The 21,443-nt window shown below is 47.3% G+C and overlaps 1 protein-coding gene across 3 annotated transcripts in view; it reads left to right on the top strand.

Moving 5' to 3' along the window:
• fbn3 (fibrillin 3) overlaps positions 1–21,099 on the top strand; it is a 65,339-nt gene extending 44,240 nt beyond the window's left edge. For all 3 annotated transcript variants that reach the window (XM_085264098.1, XM_085264099.1, XM_085264100.1), the window contains exons 21-65: positions 624–761; positions 889–939; positions 1,024–1,149; positions 1,232–1,459; positions 1,534–1,659; positions 1,754–1,882; positions 2,002–2,127; positions 2,244–2,369; positions 3,041–3,163; positions 3,240–3,365; positions 3,619–3,744; positions 4,007–4,129; positions 4,882–5,004; positions 5,086–5,211; positions 5,292–5,414; positions 5,505–5,627; positions 5,775–5,936; positions 6,022–6,090; positions 6,173–6,298; positions 7,904–8,029; positions 8,127–8,276; positions 8,358–8,429; positions 8,520–8,645; positions 9,014–9,139; positions 9,658–9,783; positions 10,115–10,231; positions 10,611–10,739; positions 11,612–11,731; positions 11,825–11,947; positions 12,041–12,193; positions 12,284–12,349; positions 12,439–12,564; positions 12,748–12,867; positions 12,957–13,079; positions 13,269–13,400; positions 13,486–13,611; positions 13,695–13,901; positions 14,100–14,225; positions 14,299–14,421; positions 14,777–14,893; positions 15,002–15,130; positions 15,256–15,375; positions 17,789–18,020; positions 18,126–18,279; positions 18,370–21,099. In XM_085264098.1, the coding sequence (XP_085120224.1) occupies positions 624–761; positions 889–939; positions 1,024–1,149; positions 1,232–1,459; positions 1,534–1,659; positions 1,754–1,882; positions 2,002–2,127; positions 2,244–2,369; positions 3,041–3,163; positions 3,240–3,365; positions 3,619–3,744; positions 4,007–4,129; positions 4,882–5,004; positions 5,086–5,211; positions 5,292–5,414; positions 5,505–5,627; positions 5,775–5,936; positions 6,022–6,090; positions 6,173–6,298; positions 7,904–8,029; positions 8,127–8,276; positions 8,358–8,429; positions 8,520–8,645; positions 9,014–9,139; positions 9,658–9,783; positions 10,115–10,231; positions 10,611–10,739; positions 11,612–11,731; positions 11,825–11,947; positions 12,041–12,193; positions 12,284–12,349; positions 12,439–12,564; positions 12,748–12,867; positions 12,957–13,079; positions 13,269–13,400; positions 13,486–13,611; positions 13,695–13,901; positions 14,100–14,225; positions 14,299–14,421; positions 14,777–14,893; positions 15,002–15,130; positions 15,256–15,375; positions 17,789–18,020; positions 18,126–18,279; positions 18,370–18,747 (6,047 nt within the window). In that variant the 3' untranslated portion in view covers positions 18,748–21,099. The remainder of the gene's footprint in view (positions 1–623; positions 762–888; positions 940–1,023; positions 1,150–1,231; positions 1,460–1,533; positions 1,660–1,753; positions 1,883–2,001; positions 2,128–2,243; positions 2,370–3,040; positions 3,164–3,239; positions 3,366–3,618; positions 3,745–4,006; positions 4,130–4,881; positions 5,005–5,085; positions 5,212–5,291; positions 5,415–5,504; positions 5,628–5,774; positions 5,937–6,021; positions 6,091–6,172; positions 6,299–7,903; positions 8,030–8,126; positions 8,277–8,357; positions 8,430–8,519; positions 8,646–9,013; positions 9,140–9,657; positions 9,784–10,114; positions 10,232–10,610; positions 10,740–11,611; positions 11,732–11,824; positions 11,948–12,040; positions 12,194–12,283; positions 12,350–12,438; positions 12,565–12,747; positions 12,868–12,956; positions 13,080–13,268; positions 13,401–13,485; positions 13,612–13,694; positions 13,902–14,099; positions 14,226–14,298; positions 14,422–14,776; positions 14,894–15,001; positions 15,131–15,255; positions 15,376–17,788; positions 18,021–18,125; positions 18,280–18,369) is intronic.
• The last annotated feature ends 344 nt before the right edge of the window (positions 21,100–21,443 follow it).

Genomic DNA, 21,443 nt, shown 5'->3' with positions numbered 1-21,443 from the left:
ACAACAAAACAACACAACACATGAACGTAACTGGAAATCCAAACGAAAGAACTTTAGAGGCAAACACGACGACAGACTCGCAGAGAGGGAGACGCAGACATGAACACACGGAGGAAAATGAGGGAACGCAGCTGTGACCTGTTCCCTCATTTTGAGACAAGGAACGCGAAACAAAACATAAAGCACACGAAGCAGGAGACTATCAAAATAAAACAGGAAACAACCGAGACACGAGCAGACTTTTTTCATACGGGGCCAATAAAAATACTGGGACACAAAAGCAGAGAGTGCAGGGAGGGGAGGGCGTGGTGACACACAAAGTGATACAGGAGTAAAGAACAAGTTCATCTTTCAACTCATCGTAGGGCGTCTCCCACTCATGGTGCTCACATTATTAAAACTATTACCAACATGGGACAGTCAGGACACGACAGACTGGGAGCAGGCTGGACACCAAAGGGAACAGGAACTGGGAGTAACCAAGTCAGATGTGCTACAAAATACTAAAAGCCCAACTGAAACTAGAATATGAATCTGTCTCCTAAATCTCCGTGTGCTTTTAGAGCAAAGCTGTCACTGCGACAGCGATACTTTCCTCACGCTGTTGTTCTTTGGCTCTACAGATAGCATGAAGAGTACCTGCTGGCTTACGATTCAGGACAACCGCTGTGAAGTCAACATCAACGGAGCCACGCTGAAGTCTGAGTGCTGCTCCACGCTGGGAGCTGCGTGGGGCAGCCCGTGTGAACCCTGCGAGATCGGTCCGTAGACTCGTAGATGTGTTAATTACAGCTACATACGTGTGGCAGTTTATTAAATCAAATATAAACCAAACTATTGCTTCATAGAAATACTTTACATCACATCTTGATTTCTCGTGGTTCTCAGACACCGCTTGTTCCCGGGGATTTGCTCGCATGAAGGGCCTCGTCTGTGAAGGTGAGAACTGACCTGGAATCATTACTTCCTGTAACGTGTGCCTGAGGATTGCTTCAAAATATTGTTTTGATTCTCCAAATGCAGACATTAACGAGTGCGAGGTGTTCCCCGGAGTATGCAAAAATGGCCGCTGTGTGAACACCCAGGGCTCGTTCCGCTGCGAGTGCGCCGAAGGTCTCACCTTGGACAGCTCTGGGCGCACCTGCGTGGGTAAGAGGACTGCCGTGAAATCAGACACCATCCTTTCTTCCAGAGTTCTGGGACAGATGACTTTCATTTTCAATTTTTCTAGACATGCGCAGTGAGCAGTGCTACCTGAAGTGGCACGAGGATGAGTGTGGCGAGCCGGTGCCTGGGAGATACCGTCTGGACATGTGCTGCTGCTCAGTGGGTGCTGCCTGGGGTGTCGACTGTGAGGAGTGTCCCACACAGGGCTCACCTGAGTACAGAGCCATCTGTCCCCGAGGACATGGCTTTGCCAACAGAGGAGACATCCTGACGGGCAGACCCTTCTACAAAGGTCACTCTCCGCTTCCTGAATATGCACAGCTTCCATACGTTCTTTTGCTTCACGTTCTCTGTGTTTGTTTTCAGATGTGAACGAGTGTAAGGTTTTCCGTGGTCTGTGCACCTACGGCACCTGCAGAAATACCATCGGCAGCTTCCGGTGTCGGTGCAACAACGGATTCGCTCTCACCTCCGACGAGAGGAACTGCACAGGTGTGAACGACGGGCGCAGGCCGCAGCTAAGCGCAACGTCACCGTCTCCTGTAACGAGCACGCAGCGAGCACTCGTTCTGTGTTTGTGTTTCAGATATCGACGAGTGCCGAATCTCTCCCGACCTGTGCGGTCACGGTACATGCGTCAACACGCCCGGCAGCTTTGAGTGCGAATGCTTTGAGGGCTATGAGAGTGGCTTCATGATGATGAAGAACTGCATGGGTACGGATGAACCACGCTCAGAGAGTTTTGAGACGCTACACTGAAAGTGACGTCAGTCCAGCCGATATTTAGCTTTTCCCTTTGACTTCCTCTGTGTCCTGCTGTCTTTTGCCTCACAGACGTCGATGAGTGTGAGAGAAACCCACTGCTTTGTCAAGGAGGAACCTGCCTGAACACAGAAGGGAGCTACGAGTGTGAATGTCCCCCTGGACACGCACTCAGCACAGATGGATCGGCCTGCGAAGGTGCGGCATGCGTCACGCTGCCAGTGCATTCATTCATCCTCCTAAGACGTCTTTAATAATTAACCAAAAACAGTTTCGTATCATTTTAAAGTCTCTGCACCTTGTTGTTGGTTCAGATGTGAATGAGTGCCAGCTGAGCGACAACTTGTGCAAGAATGGCCAGTGCGTCAACATGATGGGAACTTACCAGTGCTCCTGTGACACCGGTTACCAGGCCACACCGGACCGACAGGGCTGCGTCGGTGAGTAGAGCTAAAGTCATACTAGAGGGCGTGTGAAAGCGAGGCAGCAGCAACAGCAAAGATGATGGGAGCTCAGAAGGCGGAGCAGGTCATCTACTGATCAGGAGGTTGGAGGTCGTTCCCCGGCTGATCCTCCAGTCTGTACACCAGAGAAGAAGAAGTTGTATGAAGTGCTGCGAGTCTTCAGCTAGAGTAGAAAAGTTCACAAAAGAACCAGACTGTTTAAGGCTGTGCAGAGAAATAACCGAGACAAGCTTTAATGATTATCACGCAGGACAGAAACATGAGTGGGGGCGCAAAGGGAGACTGACACCGTTTATACAAAGAGTAACGAGGCAACAGGTGGGAACACAGCTGCAGACAACAAACCAAACAAGACAGGAAGCGACACTCAGCTCACGACACACTTACCAAAATAAAACAGGAAGAGAGACACGACTGAACAGGAGGACTTCCACAAAGATGAGACTGCAGGAAGAGAATGGGAATGCTAAAGGGAACGAAGAGAACTAGAACTGGAGGAACCAAAGCCCCACATCAGAAGATAACAGAACTGAAAACATAAAATAAAACTATGACAGAACATGAACTTTTAATCACTTAGAAACCCAAACGCCCGAATAACACAGACGATGCGTGTTTTCATTCATAGCTGCGACCTCTCATTGCAGATATCGATGAGTGCACCATCATGAACGGAGGCTGCGAGACCCACTGCACCAACTCAGAGGGCAGCTACGAGTGCAGCTGCAGCGAGGGATATGCACTTATGCCTGACCTCAGGACCTGTGCAGGTAAAGAGACAGCATGAAGGAGAAATGTTACTGCGTCGCTGCGTGTGGAGACTGAACGGTCTGCCTGTGCTGTCAGATATCGATGAGTGTGAGGAGACTCCAGACATCTGCGACGGAGGCCAGTGCAGCAACATCCCTGGAGACTATCGCTGCTTGTGTTTCGATGGGTTCATGGCCTCCATGGATATGAGGACCTGTATCGGTAGGCCTATAATTTGAGTGTGAAGCCAACGCTGGCGTCTTGATCTGTAAATCCGTTTCCCTCTTTTGTGATTTTGTGTCTTTTTCGTCTGCCGCCTTCATTTATTCATTCAGTCTCTGACGTGTTTATAAATATAGATGAGCTTTCTGTGGCTGCCCAGCATCTGTGGGACTTCCACTGTCACTCTCATTTTGTGTCACTCTAATCTCCACGGTGAGAACATTCATGTATAATCTTCATCTCTCCATCTCAGATGTGAACGAGTGCGATCTGAACCCAAACATCTGTCTCCATGGTGACTGTGAGAACACCAAAGGCTCCTTCATCTGCCACTGTCAGATGGGATACTTTGTCAAAAAGGGATCGACGGGCTGCACAGGTACATCAGAGGCCGAGCTGAGCGGCCTGAGCTTCTGTCGGGACTCTCTGAGTCAGCTCGTTCATGCATACAAGAGTTCCCGATCCAGAGTTCAGAAATTATTCATTCAAAGTGAAGACCTGGTCAGAGTTGTCCTTTCCTTAAATAAAGGAGAATTTCACCCGAGTAAACCAACATTATTAGTGCTGCCTGCTTCTTCTTCGTACCGGGCTAGAAAACAAACTGCCTGTTCTTTGCTTAACTGAACTCTGAATATTTCCAGATGTTGACGAGTGTGAAATCGGATCCCATAACTGTGACATGCACGCCGCCTGCGTCAACCTTCCCGGAAGCTTCAAATGCCGCTGCCGAGACGGCTGGGTGGGAGATGGCATCAAATGCGTGGGTGAGTGGGTATTACTGTGTAGTTTATGTGGAGGCATCAGGTTCGAAAGAGCATAGAAGGAATTAGAGGTGGGAATCACCAAACATCCCACGATACGATATTATCACAATACTTAACGCACGATACGATATTATTGCAATTTTTTAAAATATTTTGCGATATTCAGATTCTGTCCATAAAGGTAAACTTCATCAATATTAATTTTATCTAATAACAAAGTCTCACACTCAGTCTTTCTCTCATCTCAGTTTTATTGTTGACAAACTGAACGGTTTGTATTACAGTCTAGTCCAACTTAACTGAAACCATCTGGTACAATTACAGCTATTCTGAACTATGCAATATGAAAACTATGCAGCCCCTTCAGCAACTGAAGAATTTGAAAGTAAATTAAAACAAAATATAATTTTACATTAAATAAAAAAGTTTTAAACGTAATTAAAATAAAACATGTCTTAAATTAAAATAAGTAAACTGTCGTGTTTATTTCTGCCATAAAAACAGTTAAACACATTTGACAGTGTCAGGATTGTTGCTCAGAAAAAGGATCAACATGCTCTGAAGTCAGAGCACAAAAACCTTTTTGTAACAAAATATCGATTTCTGCTGTCCCTGCATCGATACATTATTAGCAAACAAAATATCACGATGCTACACAGTATCGATTTTTTCCCCACCCCTAGAAGGAATACAATTACCTCGTTAAATCCAGAATATGCTGACGTGAAGCTTTCCACTTCTGTCTCCTGCAGATGAAGACGAATGTGCTGCAGAGGACCACAACTGCAATCCCAACGCAGACTGCGTCAACACGCCGGGATCCTACAGGTGCACCTGCAAAGAGGGCTTCAACGGAGATGGCTTTTCATGCTCCGGTAAGACTGTCGGAGCTGTCCCGATTAAAGCCAGCGACTGCGTGTCCAGCGCACAGTAAGTTTTTAACATATCTCTCGCAGACATGGACGAGTGTGCAGACAATGTGAACCTGTGTGAGAACGGCCAGTGTCTGAACGCCCCGGGAGGCTATCGCTGCGAGTGTGAGATGGGCTTCACTCCTACAGAAGATAGCAAGGCCTGCCAAGGTGCTGCTCACTTTACTCGTTTTCCTTCCAAACAGGTGGTGTCCAAAAGACAAAAACCCAAACTTGTGTCCTCCCCACAGACATCGATGAGTGTAACTTCCAGAACATCTGCGTGTTTGGAACGTGCCAGAACCTTCCAGGGATGTTCCGCTGCGTGTGTGACGATGGCTACGAACTGGACCGCAGTGGAGGAAACTGCACTGGTTTGTGCTTCTGTCTCAGCTCATTAATGGTTTCTTTCATCTGCTTTTTCCATTTATATGAACAAGTTTTCTGATTGCATGTCAACACAGACATCAACGAGTGTGCGGACCCTGTTAACTGCATCAATGGACTCTGCGTGAACACACCAGGAAGCTACCTGTGCAACTGTCCACCTGACTTTGAGCTAAACCCCACAGGAGTGGGCTGCGTGGGTGAGTCACACTGAGAAATGCAGTTTGTTCTGTGCCGGGATGGGTCACACAGCATAATGAAGTTTAATGTGTTTAACATATCTGTGCGCCGCCCAAAATGTTGCTCGTTTCATTCTTGGACTCGCTGCCGTTCGGTGTCTTTTTCAGACACCCGTGTTGGGAACTGCTTCCTGGATGTCCTCGCCCGCGGCGATGGAGGAATCTCCTGCAGCGCAGAGATCGGAGTGGGTGTGACCCGAGCTTCCTGCTGTTGCTCAGAGGGGGTCGCCTGGGGAAACCCCTGTGAACTGTGCCCCCTGCTCAACTCCAGTATGCACAGACCCACTCGCTTCATTTATTTACAGTGTTTATTTCCAAATGCAAACCTGCATGTGTGTCTCTGTCTCGTCTGCAGCCGACTATAAGACTCTGTGTCCGGGAGGAGAAGGGTTCAGACCCAACCCCATCACGGTCATCCTGGAGGGTAAAACGTTGTTTTCTGTCCTGTGTTTAAAGACAACACGTTGGTGTCACTGATGGATGTAACAAAGCGAATTCTTTTCCAGATATTGACGAGTGCCAGGAGCTTCCAGGCCTCTGCCAGGGTGGAAACTGTGTCAACACATTTGGCAGTTTCCAGTGTGAGTGTCCACCAGGGTACTACCTCAATGAAGAGACTCGCATCTGTGAAGGTGAGAGCTGAAATCACAGTTACACTGAAAATCCTGCCCCTCGTTATAGACACTTCCTGTCAGAGCTACACCAGGGTGTACGTCTGCTGTAACCAAGGAAACATGCACAGATAAACTCAGCTACTCTGAAAACAAACCAATGAGAAACTGCAGTTGAAGAATTGAAATAAGTGAACAGGTGTGAGGAGAAACCTTAGCAGTTATTTTTAAATATTAGTATTAATCACACTTGATATAAACATATGAGGTAAACATGCAGTCGTCCCCTGAGCCCGGGTCATGTGATGATGGAGCGTGTCCCGTCCCTCCTGTCCTTCTTCTTCGTCGCCTGCTGAGGATGTCTGACAACCGTCCTCCTCTTATTAGAGTTCTTTCAGTTGTACGACTGCATCGTTTTTATTTATTGAGTCACTTCCTTTCTTGTTCATCAGATAAACAGTAAAGTCAAGATGTTTTTAATGTGTTTATTTTGTATTCATTTGCTGCCTAAATGCACGCACGCACGCACACACACGCACACACACACACACACGCACACACACACGCACACGCACACACACACACACACACACACACGCAACATTCAAGCACAAACACTTACAGTAAGTTGAGTTACACAGTAATTACTCAGTAATCCTGTACACAGCCACTCGTCAGTGTTGTTTCTGTTTCTTTTCACGTCCTTAAAATGAGTCTCACCACTGTGCCTGTACAATATATGTTAATTACAGAGGCCGGTAGTAACTAATTACATTTACTCAGTTACATTTACTGAGTAACTTTTAGGAAAAATTACTTTAGGAGTAGTTTTACTACATTACACTTTTTAATTTTACTCGAGTAATATTATGATGAAGTATCGCGACTCTTACTCGAGTGAATAATAAACACGTTTGAACCAAAAATGCAGGAAACACAAACCTGCAGTTTGTTAGTGTTACTCCGTCTGCTCCGCCTGTTGGAGATGAAGTTACACCATCACTCTGTTCGAACATGTATTTATATAATTACATCTATATTACCTTCTCTAAATATTAGTTTAATAATGATTTGGAAACGTCTTTCTGCTGCTTAGATTTATTCTTTTCAGTCTTTAAAATACCAACATTTGCACTAAACATTAAATCAGATGATCAGTTACTCAGTACTCAAGTAGCCTTTTTTACTAAATACTTTTTTACTCTTACTAGAGTAATGTCTTGGAGGCTACTTTGTACTTTTACTTGAGTAAAACTATGTTGAGGTAGTGCTGCTGTCACTGTTTGGCTACTCTGCCCACCTCTGGTTACATTGTTTTCACTTTTACCCCCATTACATGAAATATGTAATTAATACATAATTTGTTATTAATGTTACAAGTAGTGGTGAGAAAATCAGACACATTTTGTAGATAAGTCCATGAAATAGAACATTTTATTAGCTAATGCTGTTGCTAGTAGCTGATATTAATTGTGGATTAAATTATGGAGAAAAAGTAACAAAGTAAAATTGTAACGATAATCAAATGTCACATCCAGTCTGAAGTAAGCGTGACTCAGATGTCCAGAGCTGATAACGATCGCCCAGCAGCAGGTCTTTGACACGCTGCTCATGCTTTATTTGCAGATATCGATGAGTGCACGACTCACACTGGGATCTGCGGGCCCGGCACCTGCTACAACACTCTGGGCAACTACACTTGTGTGTGTCCGCCTGAGTACATGCAGGTCAATGGAGGAAACAACTGCATGGGTGGGTGGAGCAGATTCGTCCTCGCTGTTGCTTATTTAATGACATGTCCAACAGTGTCAAACCTTTCCTGATGACTACTTTCCTTCTCGTATGGCAGACATGAGAAAGAGCGTGTGCTACCGCAACTTCAACGACACGTGTGAGAACGAGCTGTCCTTCAACATGACCAAGAAGATGTGCTGCTGTGCCTACAACGTGGGGAAAGCTTGGAACAAGCCGTGTGAAGCCTGTCCAACTCCTGCCACCAGTGAGTTCCAACAAAGTCCTCGAAACACGAGCTACAGCCTGTTTCCCATCGCTGATTCTCACTGGATTTCTTTTTCTCCAGCTGAATACCAGCTGCTGTGTGGTAACCAGGCTCCTGGCTTCATTATTGACATCCATACTGGCAAACCAATTGGTAAGTATTACGACATCAAGAGCCCCACCTGCTATCGTGCATGTTCACTGCTGTGCCTCGTAAATAGACCACGGTGGTGATTTTCTGCAGATATTGACGAGTGCAGGGAGATTCCTGGCATCTGCGCCCATGGAGTGTGCATCAACCAGATTGGGAGCTTCCGATGTGAATGTCCGATGGGCTTCAGCTACAACAACATACTACTGATCTGTGAAGGTAGCACTCAGGCTTTCAGTGACATTTGGTCTGAAATGTCCTCACACCATCCTCAGTGCGACAGGGGAAGACTCTGTGCACACTCGAATTAATACTCTGATAGTTGCTTTTACAGTCACTTCTACCAATATAGTCATTGCTGCCTTTACCAACAAGAGGTGTCTCCTTGTAAAAAAGCACAGTGGCTCTAAGCGGAAGTACCTGCCAGAGCCATCAGTCAGCCAGTCAGCAGCTGTCTGTACTGTATCAGAGCCAAAATGGCGCTGTTGTGTTTCCTGCTGTCCGCGAGCTGACGCCGTGCTCTGACCAGACAGTTACAGAGCCTGTGATTGATGCGCACTGTTTCTCTCCTCCTTCCTCTGGCGTAGATATCGATGAGTGTAACAGCGGGGACAACCTGTGCCAGCGCAACGCCAACTGCATCAACATTCCCGGCAGCTACCGCTGCGAGTGCTCGCAAGGCTTCAAGCTGTCTCCCAGCGGGGCCTGTTTGGGTGAGTCCACACTGTGTGACAGGCTCACAGAGCCATCGTGTAAGGAGTCCAGGGAGACACGAAATGGGTTTAGGTTCATTCAGCTTCTCTATATGTAAAGAAATGTATTTAACCTCCTAGGACCTGCGTCCACATATGTGGACATCACATTTTGGGTTATTTAGACCAAAATACTCAATTTTGCTCTACAATGGCCTGAAATCCACTTACGAGGACATTATGCTGCTACTGTTCTATCAAAATTGTAAATGAATATCCTCATGTGTGGCTCAGATTTTTCTTAAAAACAAAAATAAGGTAAAAAAAAATAAATCTGGTAATTCTTTGTTTTTACATTCATCGGGCGCCAATCGGCCCAAATATCAAAGAGACATTTAAAATGCTGCTGTGGAAGAGTTCGGGTCTTAGGAGGTTAAAGATGTCAGTTTAGACTTTGGGAATCTGTCCATGATGATCATAACTAAGCTTTTTATCGGTGTGCTACGTTTAGCTGATTTTCTGTTGTCCCGTCTCCACAGACCGTAACGAGTGCCAGGAGATCCCCAACGTGTGCAGCCACGGCGAGTGTATCGACACGCAGGGCAGTTACCGCTGCATCTGCCACAACGGCTTTAAGGCCACTGCTGACCAAACCATGTGCATGGGTGAGCAAACCACAGAGCGCACACTTTATCTGCTCCAACCACACAGAGTGTGGAAATAGAGAAGAACTAAAGAGGAGGAAACAACAACTATTGTGCAAAAACATTTCATTTAGACTTTCAGTTGCTACTTTTAGTGTTTTTCATCAGTGTTGTACAGAGGCCCAGTGTCAGAGGGAAGATTAAATCAGGACAGGAGTTACAATAAACATACAATTGTGTACATTTGGGCTTAACGTGCAGCGTCAACAAGCTACTGGGTCTAAGTTCATCAACAGAGTGGTTCACCGTAATATAAATGCACTTTACGTTGATGTTGTTCTGTCTGTTTCAGACATCGACGAGTGTGAACGGCAGCCGTGCGGTAACGGTACCTGTAAAAACACCGTGGGATCCTACAACTGTCTCTGCTTCCCCGGCTTTGAGCTCACTCACAACAACGACTGCATGGGTACGAATCACTGCTGTTCTCCTCCACAAAGGTCAACGGCAGTTTGGGCTTTGTGTGAAAGGTCAACGGCTTCTTGACAAAGCTGTAGTTGTCATATTATTAAAAGCTGCGCCCTGACAATTCAATAAAAACAAGCTGCCCTTTGCTGCGCCGTGACATTTGGACTGACGTGAAGTAAGATTTAGATGTTCGCCCTGTGTTCTTACTGTTCTTTGGTTTCATGGGGAAATTTGTCAAACTGTATTAAACATCTTTGAACTTTTTCCTGAAGGCAGCTTTGTCACAGAGTCTGCATGTTAGGAGGAGAAAATAGGTTTATTCTTTCCAAAATCGGAAGAAATTCAGACGAATCCTAATCTTTGCACCGTTTACCTCACAGATATAGACGAGTGCAGCGCTCTCCAGGGCCAAGTGTGCAGGAATGGACAGTGCATCAACGGACTGGGCTCCTTCCAGTGTCTGTGCCACGAAGGTTATGAGAACACGCCTGATGGGAAGAACTGTGTTGGTGAGTCATCGGCCAAATCCTCAAGAGTAGGAAACCAGGTCGAGGTACGATCAGGACAAAAGTGCCGAGCTGTCACTGGAGAAAGCATCATGCTGTAAGAAATCAGTTTAGACTTGTTGATGCTCACAAAGCAGGATCTAAAAAGTTCTCACAGGGTTTCCAAGTGTCAAGAAAAGTATCGTCAAGACATCCAAAGAGAGTCAGAACGAGGCTGGAAGATAAGGAAGCAAAAGATTTTAAAGACTCTGGAAAGGAAACTAGTGAGAGACGTGTCTAAAGACCCCACAGCAACTACGAGACAATAACTACCACCAAGAAAAGTCGACTTTGCTGAAGCGACACGATGGGCTGAAGTGTGCTGAGGACAACCTGAGGAAAGATTAGGTCCTTTGGTCCGTTGAGACAAACGTTCCTCAACCACAGAGACGATGTTTGAGTTGGGATGGGAGTGCTGTGCTGCAGGGAAGCCTCAGTGGTCAGGTTTTGTCTTACAACCAGACGAGGGTCCAAAGCATCCTGGTGAAGAACTACTTCCAGATGACCAAAGTGAAGAATAACGAGTGGTCTGAACAAAGGTGTGACGTAACTGAAAGTCTGTGGGATGAACTGAAGACCAAGGTCCACGTCTGAGGACCATCAAATGAGGAAGAGCCCGAGAGATTCTCCGAAGAAGAGCGGGCTCTGATCGCTCAGGAGACGAGTGAGCTGTTATCCAGCTAAAAGACCTGTTAGCATCAGGCTAATCATTTTGACTCTGGTCATTGTTGTAAAATAACATCTGAAATACTAATACTGCTACTGTATGTTTGGAAAAGCTGTGGTGAAAGTCCCTGGCAGCGTGTTTGACACACACCTGTGTCCGGTTTTCACAGATATCAATGAGTGTGTGAGTCTGCCTGGCACCTGCTCTCCGGGAACCTGTCAGAACCTGGACGGATCCTTCAGATGCATCTGTCCTCCTGGCTACGAGGTGCAAAATGACCAGTGCATAGGTAAGACACGCAAAGAGTGCGCGTAAACATCAGGGAGTCAAAGACAGTCAGGCCGTCTGCTCATGCACACGCTCTTTTATGCTCACCTCCAAGATATCGATGAGTGTGTGGATCTCAGCCTCTGCCAGTTCGGGACCTGCACCAACACCCCGGGCAGCTTCCAGTGCTCGTGCCAGCCGGGCTTCGTGCTCTCTGACAACAAACGACGCTGCTACGGTGAGAGAAGCTGTCGAGTACAGTCGAGGCACGTTGATAAACTTGGAGGAGATCTTTGAAAACAAAGCTGACTCTTTATTTCTGCTTTGCCAGATACCAGAGAGAGCTTCTGTTTCACCAAATTCGAGGCAGGCAAGTGCTCGGTCCCCAAAGCCTTCAACACCACCAAGGCCAAGTGCTGTTGCAGCAAGATGCCCGGAGAGGGCTGGGGACTGCCCTGCGAGCTGTGCCCACGAGAAACCGACGGTTTGTGCAACAGAGTCATTATTAAGCTGCTCGAACACACGCAGTAGCATGCTTCAAATATTAAAACCGTCTTTTATGATGTGTCTCCAGCTGCCTTTAACACTCTGTGTCCCTACGGCCACGGAGCCCTGCCTGGACTGGGCGACGCTCGCGAAGGTGAGCGCTGCAACACCGAGCGAAGCGCTTTCATTTGAAGAAGAGTGGCGAGAGGCTTCGATGGGTTAACGCTCTGTCCTTCTCTGTAGATTTGAACGAGTGTCTGGATAACCCGGGCATCTGCCAGAACGGCATCTGCATCAACACAGACGGCTCTTTCCGCTGCGAATGCCCCTTTGGATACAACCTGGATTACACTGGCGTTAACTGCATCGGTGAGACGTGCAGAGTTTGCATTTATTTCACATTAATTCACAAAATCAACGCCGTGTCCGGGTCGTTTTCCGGCCTTGATTTATTCTGGGGTTTAACCTGCTAATGAATGCTTTGAAAATCCACGGTGCAGCATCAATTTTTGCTCAGTTTGAATTCATCTGTCTGCTCTCTGGCCTCTGCAGACACCGACGAGTGCTCGATAGGAAACCCCTGTGGAAATGGAACCTGCACCAATGTGGTGGGAGGATTCGAGTGTTCGTGCGAGGAGGGCTTTGAACCAGGACCCATGATGACCTGTGAAGGTCAGTCATTCAGCAGCACGAGTCAAACTGACTCATCAGAGGACAGTTAATAAAATAACGGCTCCAACCAACTCTCTCCTTCACTGCAGACATCAACGAGTGCTCCCAGAACCCCCTGCTCTGCGCCTTCCGCTGCGTGAACACGTTTGGCTCCTACGAGTGCATGTGTCCCGCTGGCTACGTGCTGCGAGACGACCAGCGCATGTGCAGAGGTGAGCCCGCCACCGCAGATTCCTTATTAAAAGTGCTGCTTTTACTTTGCAGACAGCTCACCTTCCTGCGTCTCCGTGTTCATGTGTGACGAACACAATCGTGTTTCGTGTGTTTTCTAAACAGTGTAACAGGTTTTTTAGTGCTTCAGCTTTAACCTTGGATGACCCCTCTCTCATTCCTCTGAGCAGACCAGGACGAGTGCTCGGAGGGACTGGACGACTGTGACTCCAAAGGCATGACCTGCAAGAACCTCATCGGCACCTTCATGTGCATCTGCCCGCCTGGCATGCAGCGCCGACCGGACGGAGAGGGATGTATGGGTGAGTGACAGTGACCAACACGGGGGGAGATGGAGTTCTCGCACATGCAGCATTGTGCTCTTCACTCGTCTCTGTACCCCTGCAGACCTGAACGAGTGCCGCACCAAGCCCGGCATCTGCAAGAACGGCCGCTGTGTCAACATAGTGGGAAGCTACCGCTGCGAGTGCAACGACGGCTTTGAGCCGAGCTCCACTGGGACCGAGTGTATCGGTGAGACCGCTGCAGCATAAGAGCCCGCTGAGCACGCAGCGCTGGGGTGAACGGTAACTAAAGTGCTGCTTCTTTCCCTGCAGACAACAGAAAGGGCTTCTGTTTCACAGAGGTGCTGCAGACCATGTGCCAGCAGTCATCAACCAACAGGAACAGCGTGACCAAGTCTGAGTGCTGCTGCAACGCAGGTCGGGGCTGGGGGTCGCAGTGCGAGCTTTGCCCGCTGCCTGGCACCATACAGTACAAGAAGATGTGCCCACTCGGTCCTGGCTACACCACTGATGGCAGAGGTGAGACGCTCAGTGATGAGAAAAGATTTTACTTCTGTTTTTCTGCTTTTAATAATATTTATTTATTATTATCTACAATTCTAACCTGTAAGACTGGAAGAATTAATGTTGGGACACAAAGCGCGCTGACACAGCAGAGCACGAGGCTGTGTTTCTCGGCGTGGCTGTCCGTCTTCTGTAACCGCTCATCTCTTCCAGACATCAACGAGTGCCAGGTGATGCCGGATCTGTGCCGTAACGGTCAGTGCATCAACACCATCGGATCCTTCCGCTGTCACTGCAACGTGGGATACAAAGCCGACTTCACAGCAACCTCCTGCGTCGGTACGTCTGCGCTCTGCTTTCCCTGAACATGATAAAGAATGTCTGTGTTCTCACTGTGGTCTTACTTTGTCAGATATGGACGAGTGCGCCCTGTCCCCGAAGCCCTGCAACTTCCTGTGTAAGAACACAGAAGGCAGCTACCTGTGCTCCTGCCCCAGAGGATACAGCCTGCAGCCTGATGGGAAGACCTGCAAAGGTACCCACTGCATCTCTCTGTAGCTGTGTCCGAATCACAAGCTGTTTCTGTTGGTCCTGTTTGTAGCTGCTGTCGTCGCTAAGTTCTGTTTATTGAACTAAAGTCGAAGGTTAGAATTCAACGTAACAAACATATTATAAGTATTAGTTTCATGGCTTTGAGGCGTCTGTACCCCCCTGGTGAGCAATGACAGCACTGCATCATTTACAATAAACACAGATGATTACATTTTAATCTGGTTTAGCACAGTTGTAATGTTTCACTGGGCCTCCAAATGTTTCCTGCTTTCAAACAAACAGATTCTTAAACTATGGAAAAAGCTTTTCCAACCACTGTGATTTTTTCCTCTCTGAAGATCTGGACGAGTGCGCGACCAAGCAGCACAACTGCCAGTTCCTCTGTGTTAACACCGTTGGGGGCTTCACCTGTAAGTGCCCCGCTGGCTTCTCTCAGCACCAGACTGCCTGCATTGGTGAGTGCAAAAGAAAAAGGAAACCAGATCAACCTGAAACCGGTTAAATATGAGACACGCGTGTTTTTACACTTCACGGGTGCAGAAACACTTTTTCAATGTTTCCAGACAACAACGAGTGCACCGCTCAGAGCAGCGTGTGTGGTTCCCGGGCCTCGTGTATCAACACGCCTGGTAGCTTCAACTGTGAATGCTCCAAAGGGTTCTCCTTGGACACGACGGGCTTTGAGTGTGAAGGTAAGGTGTCCTTTACAGCCAGAGATCAACGAGTGTTTCTGCCGAGATGATCAGGCTGCAGCGGGATCCAGAATTGTTCTTGCACTGATTCGTGTCACTAAGTGAGAAGTTTTCATGTTTTTCAGATGTGGATGAATGTAGCAGCAACCACCGCTGTCAGCACGGCTGCCAGAACATGCTGGGAGGCTACCGCTGTGGCTGTCCTCAGGGCTACGTCCAGCACTACCAGTGGAACCAGTGTGTGGGTGAGTAGCCTGACCCAGAGTCTGTCAACGTCTTGTTCAGGGCAGTAAGCAGAGACCAGATAGAGGAGCTAGTGATTTTAGTTTTTAATGAAACTATAGATTCATATTTATAATAATAAGACAAGCTGGAGCAAAAAATGATTTAGATAATACAGAAATATCCGGATGTTTGAGAGCTCTGTGTGCTTTGAAGTATCTTTATTTATTTTGTAATAAGCGTTGTCATAATCAAAATATTCAATTCAGCTTTATTTATACAGCGCCAAATCACAACAGTCGCCTCAAGGTGCTTCATACTGTAAGGTCGACCCTACAATAACACAGACACCCCAACAATCACATGACCCCCTTTGAACCAGCACTTTGGCGACAGCGGGAAGGAAAAACTCCCTTTTAACAGGAAGAAACCTCCGACTGAACCGGGCTCAGGGAGGGGCGGGGCCATCTGACACTGTACCTGCATCATTATTCAAAAATGTCTTCCAGTCTATTGGCCCATGTGTGCTCACTTTGATCAACTCTTCACTGGCGTCTGGTATAGTTCCGGTTTACTTTAAAAGCGCTGCTATTCTCCCACGTTTAAAACAACCTCAGCTTGACCCCTGTGTTTGGAGCAGCTACAGACCTCTCTCTAAGTTACCGTTAATCGCTAAGCTTCTAGAAAAGGTTGTGGCTCAGCAGCTTATGGCAGCTCCTGATAAACATGGCATTTACGATAAGTTTCAGTCCGGTTTTCGTCGATTTCACTCCACGGAGACAGCCCTTCTTAGGGTCTCAAGCGATATCTTGATGGATAATGATGCAGGAAAATGCTCTGTTCTACTCATGTTGGACCTCACATCAGCTTCCGACACAGCTGACCATCACGTCCTCATTGAAAGGCTGAAATATTGTGTTGGTGTATCTGGAACTGCATTAGAGTGGTTCTCTTATCTCCATCACCGATCCTTTTCTGTGGCGGTCTCCGATTTTAGGTCATCCTCTACCTCCCTTACTTATGGTGTCCCTCAAGGGTCAGTTTTGGGGCCTTTATTGTTTTTAATATATCTTCTCCCCCTCCAGCATATAATGGGCTCTTTTGAGGACATTTCTTATCACCGTTATGTTGATGACATTCAGTTGTACGTTTCTTTTATGCCCGAGGATTTATCTAAGCTTCAGCGTCTGAATGATTGCTTAGATTTGATCAAACGTTGGAAACGCTGCAAATTTCCTCCAACTCAACGAGGGGAAAACCGAAGTCCTCGTATGCGCCCCTGATAGGTTTCTATCGCAGATAGTGAAAGCCCTCGGTCCTCTCTCACTCTGTGTTAAATCCTCTATCAGGAATCTGACTCGAGTCTCACATTGGATGGGCATGTGAAATCTCTGGTTCGGTCTTGTTTTTATCATTTAAGAAATGCGGCTAAGCTGAGCCCGATGTTATCTCACTCTGAACTGGAGATTGCTATACGTGCATTTATTTCGTCACGCTTGGATTATTGTAACTCGCTGTTTATGCGTCTAAGCAAAGGTTCTCTGGATCGGCTGCAGGTTGTGCAAAACGCTGCAGCTAGGCCTAAATCCTGCAAGTACTCACATGTGACACCGTTGTTATCTCAGCTACACTGGCTTCCTGTTGAATTTAGAGTCAAGATCCTGGTCTTGACCTACAGAGCTGTGCACAGACTGGCACCAGCCTACATCTCTGATCTGCTACAGCCCGATGTCCCAGCAGGTCCCTGAGGTCATCTGATCAGGGCTTACTTGCTATAAAAAATACTAAGAGGAGGACTGAGGGTGACAGAGCTTTTGTCACTGTGGCCCCCAGACTGTGGACTCTCCCCCCCCAACATTAACTGTGGACACAGCAGCTGTTTTTAAAAAACAACTCAAAACTCACCTTTTTAAAACTGCTTTTGGTTCATTTTTTGCCGGTTTTATTTTGTCTTTTTAAATCTTTTTGTGACTTGTAATCTTATGTGCAGCACTTTGTGATTCTGTCCTGAAAGGATAAATAAAAATGTTATTTATTTTATCATCTGCTGCCACAAATAAATACATTTCCTTTTTTCCTATTAGAGCGTCTGTGCAAGTTTAGTGTAACATTTCAGTGTTTTCTGCATCCTCTGCTGTTCATTCATTGATAAACAACAGAAATGTTTTAATACACACCTACCGGCCACTGGACCTGCTTGGAGTCTTCATGACAGCTCTCTGTAAACCCTAGAAGTCCCAGCAGTTTCTGAAACACCAGCCTCGCTGCCTCCAACAGACATACACCCTTACCTACATGTTTACAAGCCTAAATGCTTCAGGTCACTACCATGTAACTAGCTGGTGATATCTGTGTTAACTAGCAGTTCAGCTGGTTAACACAGGTGGTCAGCGAGTGCATAAGAAGTTAAGAACTTCCTCTCTTCTTTCACTGCAGATGAGAACGAGTGTCAGGGAGCGTCGGTTTGCGGCTCGGCCTCCTGCTACAACACACTGGGCAGCTACAAGTGCGTGTGTCCCTCTGGCTTTGACTTTGATCAGGGTGCCGGTGGCTGCCAAGATGTGAACGAGTGCACCACGTCCACAAACCCCTGCATCTATGGCTGCTCCAACACTGATGGAGGCTACCTGTGTGGCTGTCCTGGAGGTTTCTACAGAGCAGGACAGGGGTGAGGGGCTCACATTTCACCAAAACATTTTTCCCGATGCTGATCGTGAAACGAATTTTCTCTGTGCACACGCTGAACTTTGCTGATGTGCTCGTCTCCACCCAGTCACTGCATAACCGGCTCAGGCTTCCCAGGCCAGTACGTCGAGGGTGAGGATGAAGACAGCCTGTCTCCCGAGGCCTGCTACGAATGTAAGATCAACGGAGGAGGAAAGAATGGCCGACACAAGCGCGATGCTGATGAGAATGAGCTCAGTCAGGTATATTTGTTGCTCCTTCTGGTTTCAGGTTGAACTTTCTTAGATTATGAGAACTGACAGCCATCCTCTGCATCCTCGCTCCCCCTGCAGGAAGCAGCAGTCAGCATGGCCAGTGTGGACACGCAGGCCTCCATCCCTGTTAACATCTCTCTGGCCTCCTTGCTCAACAAGGAGCCTCTGCTCGAGCTTCTGCCCGCCCTGCAGCCCCTGGAGCACCACGTCCGTTACGTCATAACCCACGGCAACGCCGACGAACATTTCCACCTGCTGGAACGCCGCGACGGAAAGAGCGTGCTCCGACTCGGCAAGAAGCCGCCTCCACCTGGATCTTACCGGCTGGAGATTGCCAGCCTTCGGCTGTTTGGGCCCCGAAAACTGCACCAACTAGAAAAGCAGCATGACATTGACTACCTACAAGGGGAGATAGGTGACGCCCTGCGCATCAAGCTCCACGTCCACCTGCACTGAGCCCAGAGTGCCATCCTGCTCTGGACTGATCTCTAAAGCCTTTTAACCTTTTATCCAGTAACTCCTACACAGAGTCCCCTACAGGACCCCCTCACTGACGGGGAAATCGAGGGCTACGAAAGACTGAGTCAGCTCTACCACCATCTTGTTAATGTTCAATTTATTCTGTGTTCTTGTTTTGTGTTTTTGTGCTTTTGTTTTCCCCTCCACTCCTACCCGCCCCAGCGCTCGTTCTCCACCCGGAGACCCAGCGGAGGAGACGCAGAGAGGTGTCTTTGTGCTTGGACCACGGCCACCTCCACCCAAACAAAAGCAGGCAGGAGGCTCACGAGTCCATGAAGCACTTTTGTAGATGAGACACAAACAAAGCTTTAATTAGAAGTGAAGTGCTGAGAACTGCGTTTAGACGAGTATTTAAATCACAGGCAGCATCTACAGACGTCATTGTGTTTAGTAGCGTCGAGAAAAATAAGGTTGAAGATAAGCGTGCCACTCTGGTCTAAGAACAAGCTCCCTTCTCTGTGATCTTGGGCCCTTCACGTATCCTAGGAAGTCATTTATTGTATTTGTGCTGTTCAGAAACACAAAGGACTGCAACGTTCGCTCTCCGTTTGATATCCAACGAGTCTTTTTAGAAAACAGCAAGCTCTCCTCTCGTGTGCCTGACGTTGGTCCTGCGTGTTTGCGCGTGTGTGTTGTCACGTTCGGTTACCTCAGTACTTCTCAACACCATGCTGTGATGCTGACTTTCAAACAACAGAGGGTGCTAATGTCCCTCAGCATCCACCGTGAGCAGGGAATGCAGCAGCGAGTAGCTCGGAGACTTTAAAGAAGATAAATACCTGATCTGACCTGATCTAAGCTTTCAGTGATTTTGACTTCACCGATTCAGGACCTGTGAGCCTTCATGTAACCAACAGTCTTCCTACAGTGTTGGCTGTCAGAGCCTTGCAGCTTCTTTACTGCAGTCACACATTTAATGACATTAAGCTGACTTTATCTGCCTTGTTTGGCTTCACCGTGAGTCTGAGGACTGAGCCGTATTTACGTGCACTGCAGCCCTGAGGACACAGACGTCCATTTCACTTGAACTCAAGAGCATCTGTTGAATTCACCAAACGGGCGTCGCTCTCGCCTTCTTGCACGCTCTACACAGACGGCACCGTCCAAAGCAAACGGAGCATCTCCAGAAGCCAGAACCATCTCCTGCCGTGTGGGACGTCGTACCAACCCCGTCCTCCCGACGCTTCCCAGAATTCATGTGTGAAAACAGCTGAAGGGACGTACACGTGAATGCAGTAGCAGCCTCAAAGGTACACGACATGCTAAGCTGTAACTAACAGCAGTGCTTTACAGAGTAAGGGCTTGCACATTAGAACGCAAAACCTCACAAAAACAAGAATATGCTTCAGGTCATACATCCTTTGTCATGATTTTTTTCCTCCTGAGGGGAAAAAGGTGCTACATGATACCAAACGCTGTAGAAGAAGCGCAGTCTGTTGTTTTTACCAGGTTTTATTGCGGTTGTCTCCGTCTTTTGTCTCAGTGCTGATAAACCAATATTATTATTATTATTATTATTAAACTTGCTTCTTGAAGATTTAATTGTATATTTTTAAGTGAAATGTAGATTTTTTTTTAAATGTCACAGCTGCCAGACCAAATACTCAGATTGACCAAAAGCGAGCATGCGCTTGGTCACCACTGACTGACGCGTTAAGGCTGCTGCAGTCAGATCAGTCTTTGAGACGATCAGGAGCTCTTTTATCACAACAAGTAGGGAAGCTTACACTGTGTGTACAACGATCGAGGCCGACATGCCACCGTGCTCGGACCTGTGGTGCTAAATGCTAACCCTTCTCTTTGAACACTTGAGGCATTTCATCGAAGACGACGTTTCTAACACGTAACCACGTTCTAACCTGGGAACCTTTGTATACTTTGTATCTTTATTCTCATTTTGTATTTTGATGTTTTTTTAAACTTGCCACTATGTTTTTGAAAGGGCACCGTGTTGCCTGTGCTTACTGTATCTCAGCTTCAGCGTCAGACTTGAATATCGTCATCATCGTCGAGGTATCCTGTGCTTAACGAAAGCAGCATTTGTCACACCTGTTGATCCCAGAGTTTAACTGAAAGCTGATATGACAATCATCCAGTCACACAGCATCTACAAGATGAGGATCACGCAATAAAGCAGCCATCGCGGGACATCCTGTGCCATCATCTCTGAAAACCAAAGATTTATGACACCAAAGGGCAGTCTGTAAAACTTAGAGTCCTTCCTATTATATTGTAAACCTTTGTCCACTGACATAAATGGCAATAAAGTATTGTGGGTTATATTTTTAAGTTGTGTATTCTTGGTACTGCGTCTTTGTGGAGAACGCATACGATAGAGTGCTAAAAGAGGAACTGAGGCATGAGGTGTGACAGGTGGCTGAACTAACATCAGTGACCTGCTCTGACCCCCGTGGTGTTTATGATGGCGACGGACAGGCTGACAGATGAAGTCAGGGAGGAGTCTCCGTGGACTGATCTGTAGCGAGATCAGGCGGAGGAGAGCCTGGAGAGGTGGGGGTGTGCTCTGGGGAGAAGAGGAATGAAAGCATGTGTGTAACAATGAAGATGGAAGCAGGAGTTCAAATACCTGGAGGTCAGCTATCAGACACTGCACGAGAGAGGTGAAGGCGAGA

This window comes from Mchenga conophoros, linkage group LG23, assembly GCF_057382185.1.
Source record: "Mchenga conophoros isolate Kocher_MC1m ecotype Shallow Benthic linkage group LG23, M_conophoros_male_GT1.1, whole genome shotgun sequence".
NCBI classification, from domain to species: domain Eukaryota; kingdom Metazoa; phylum Chordata; class Actinopteri; order Cichliformes; family Cichlidae; genus Mchenga; species Mchenga conophoros.
This window is presented reverse-complemented; position numbering and strand designations above follow the sequence as displayed.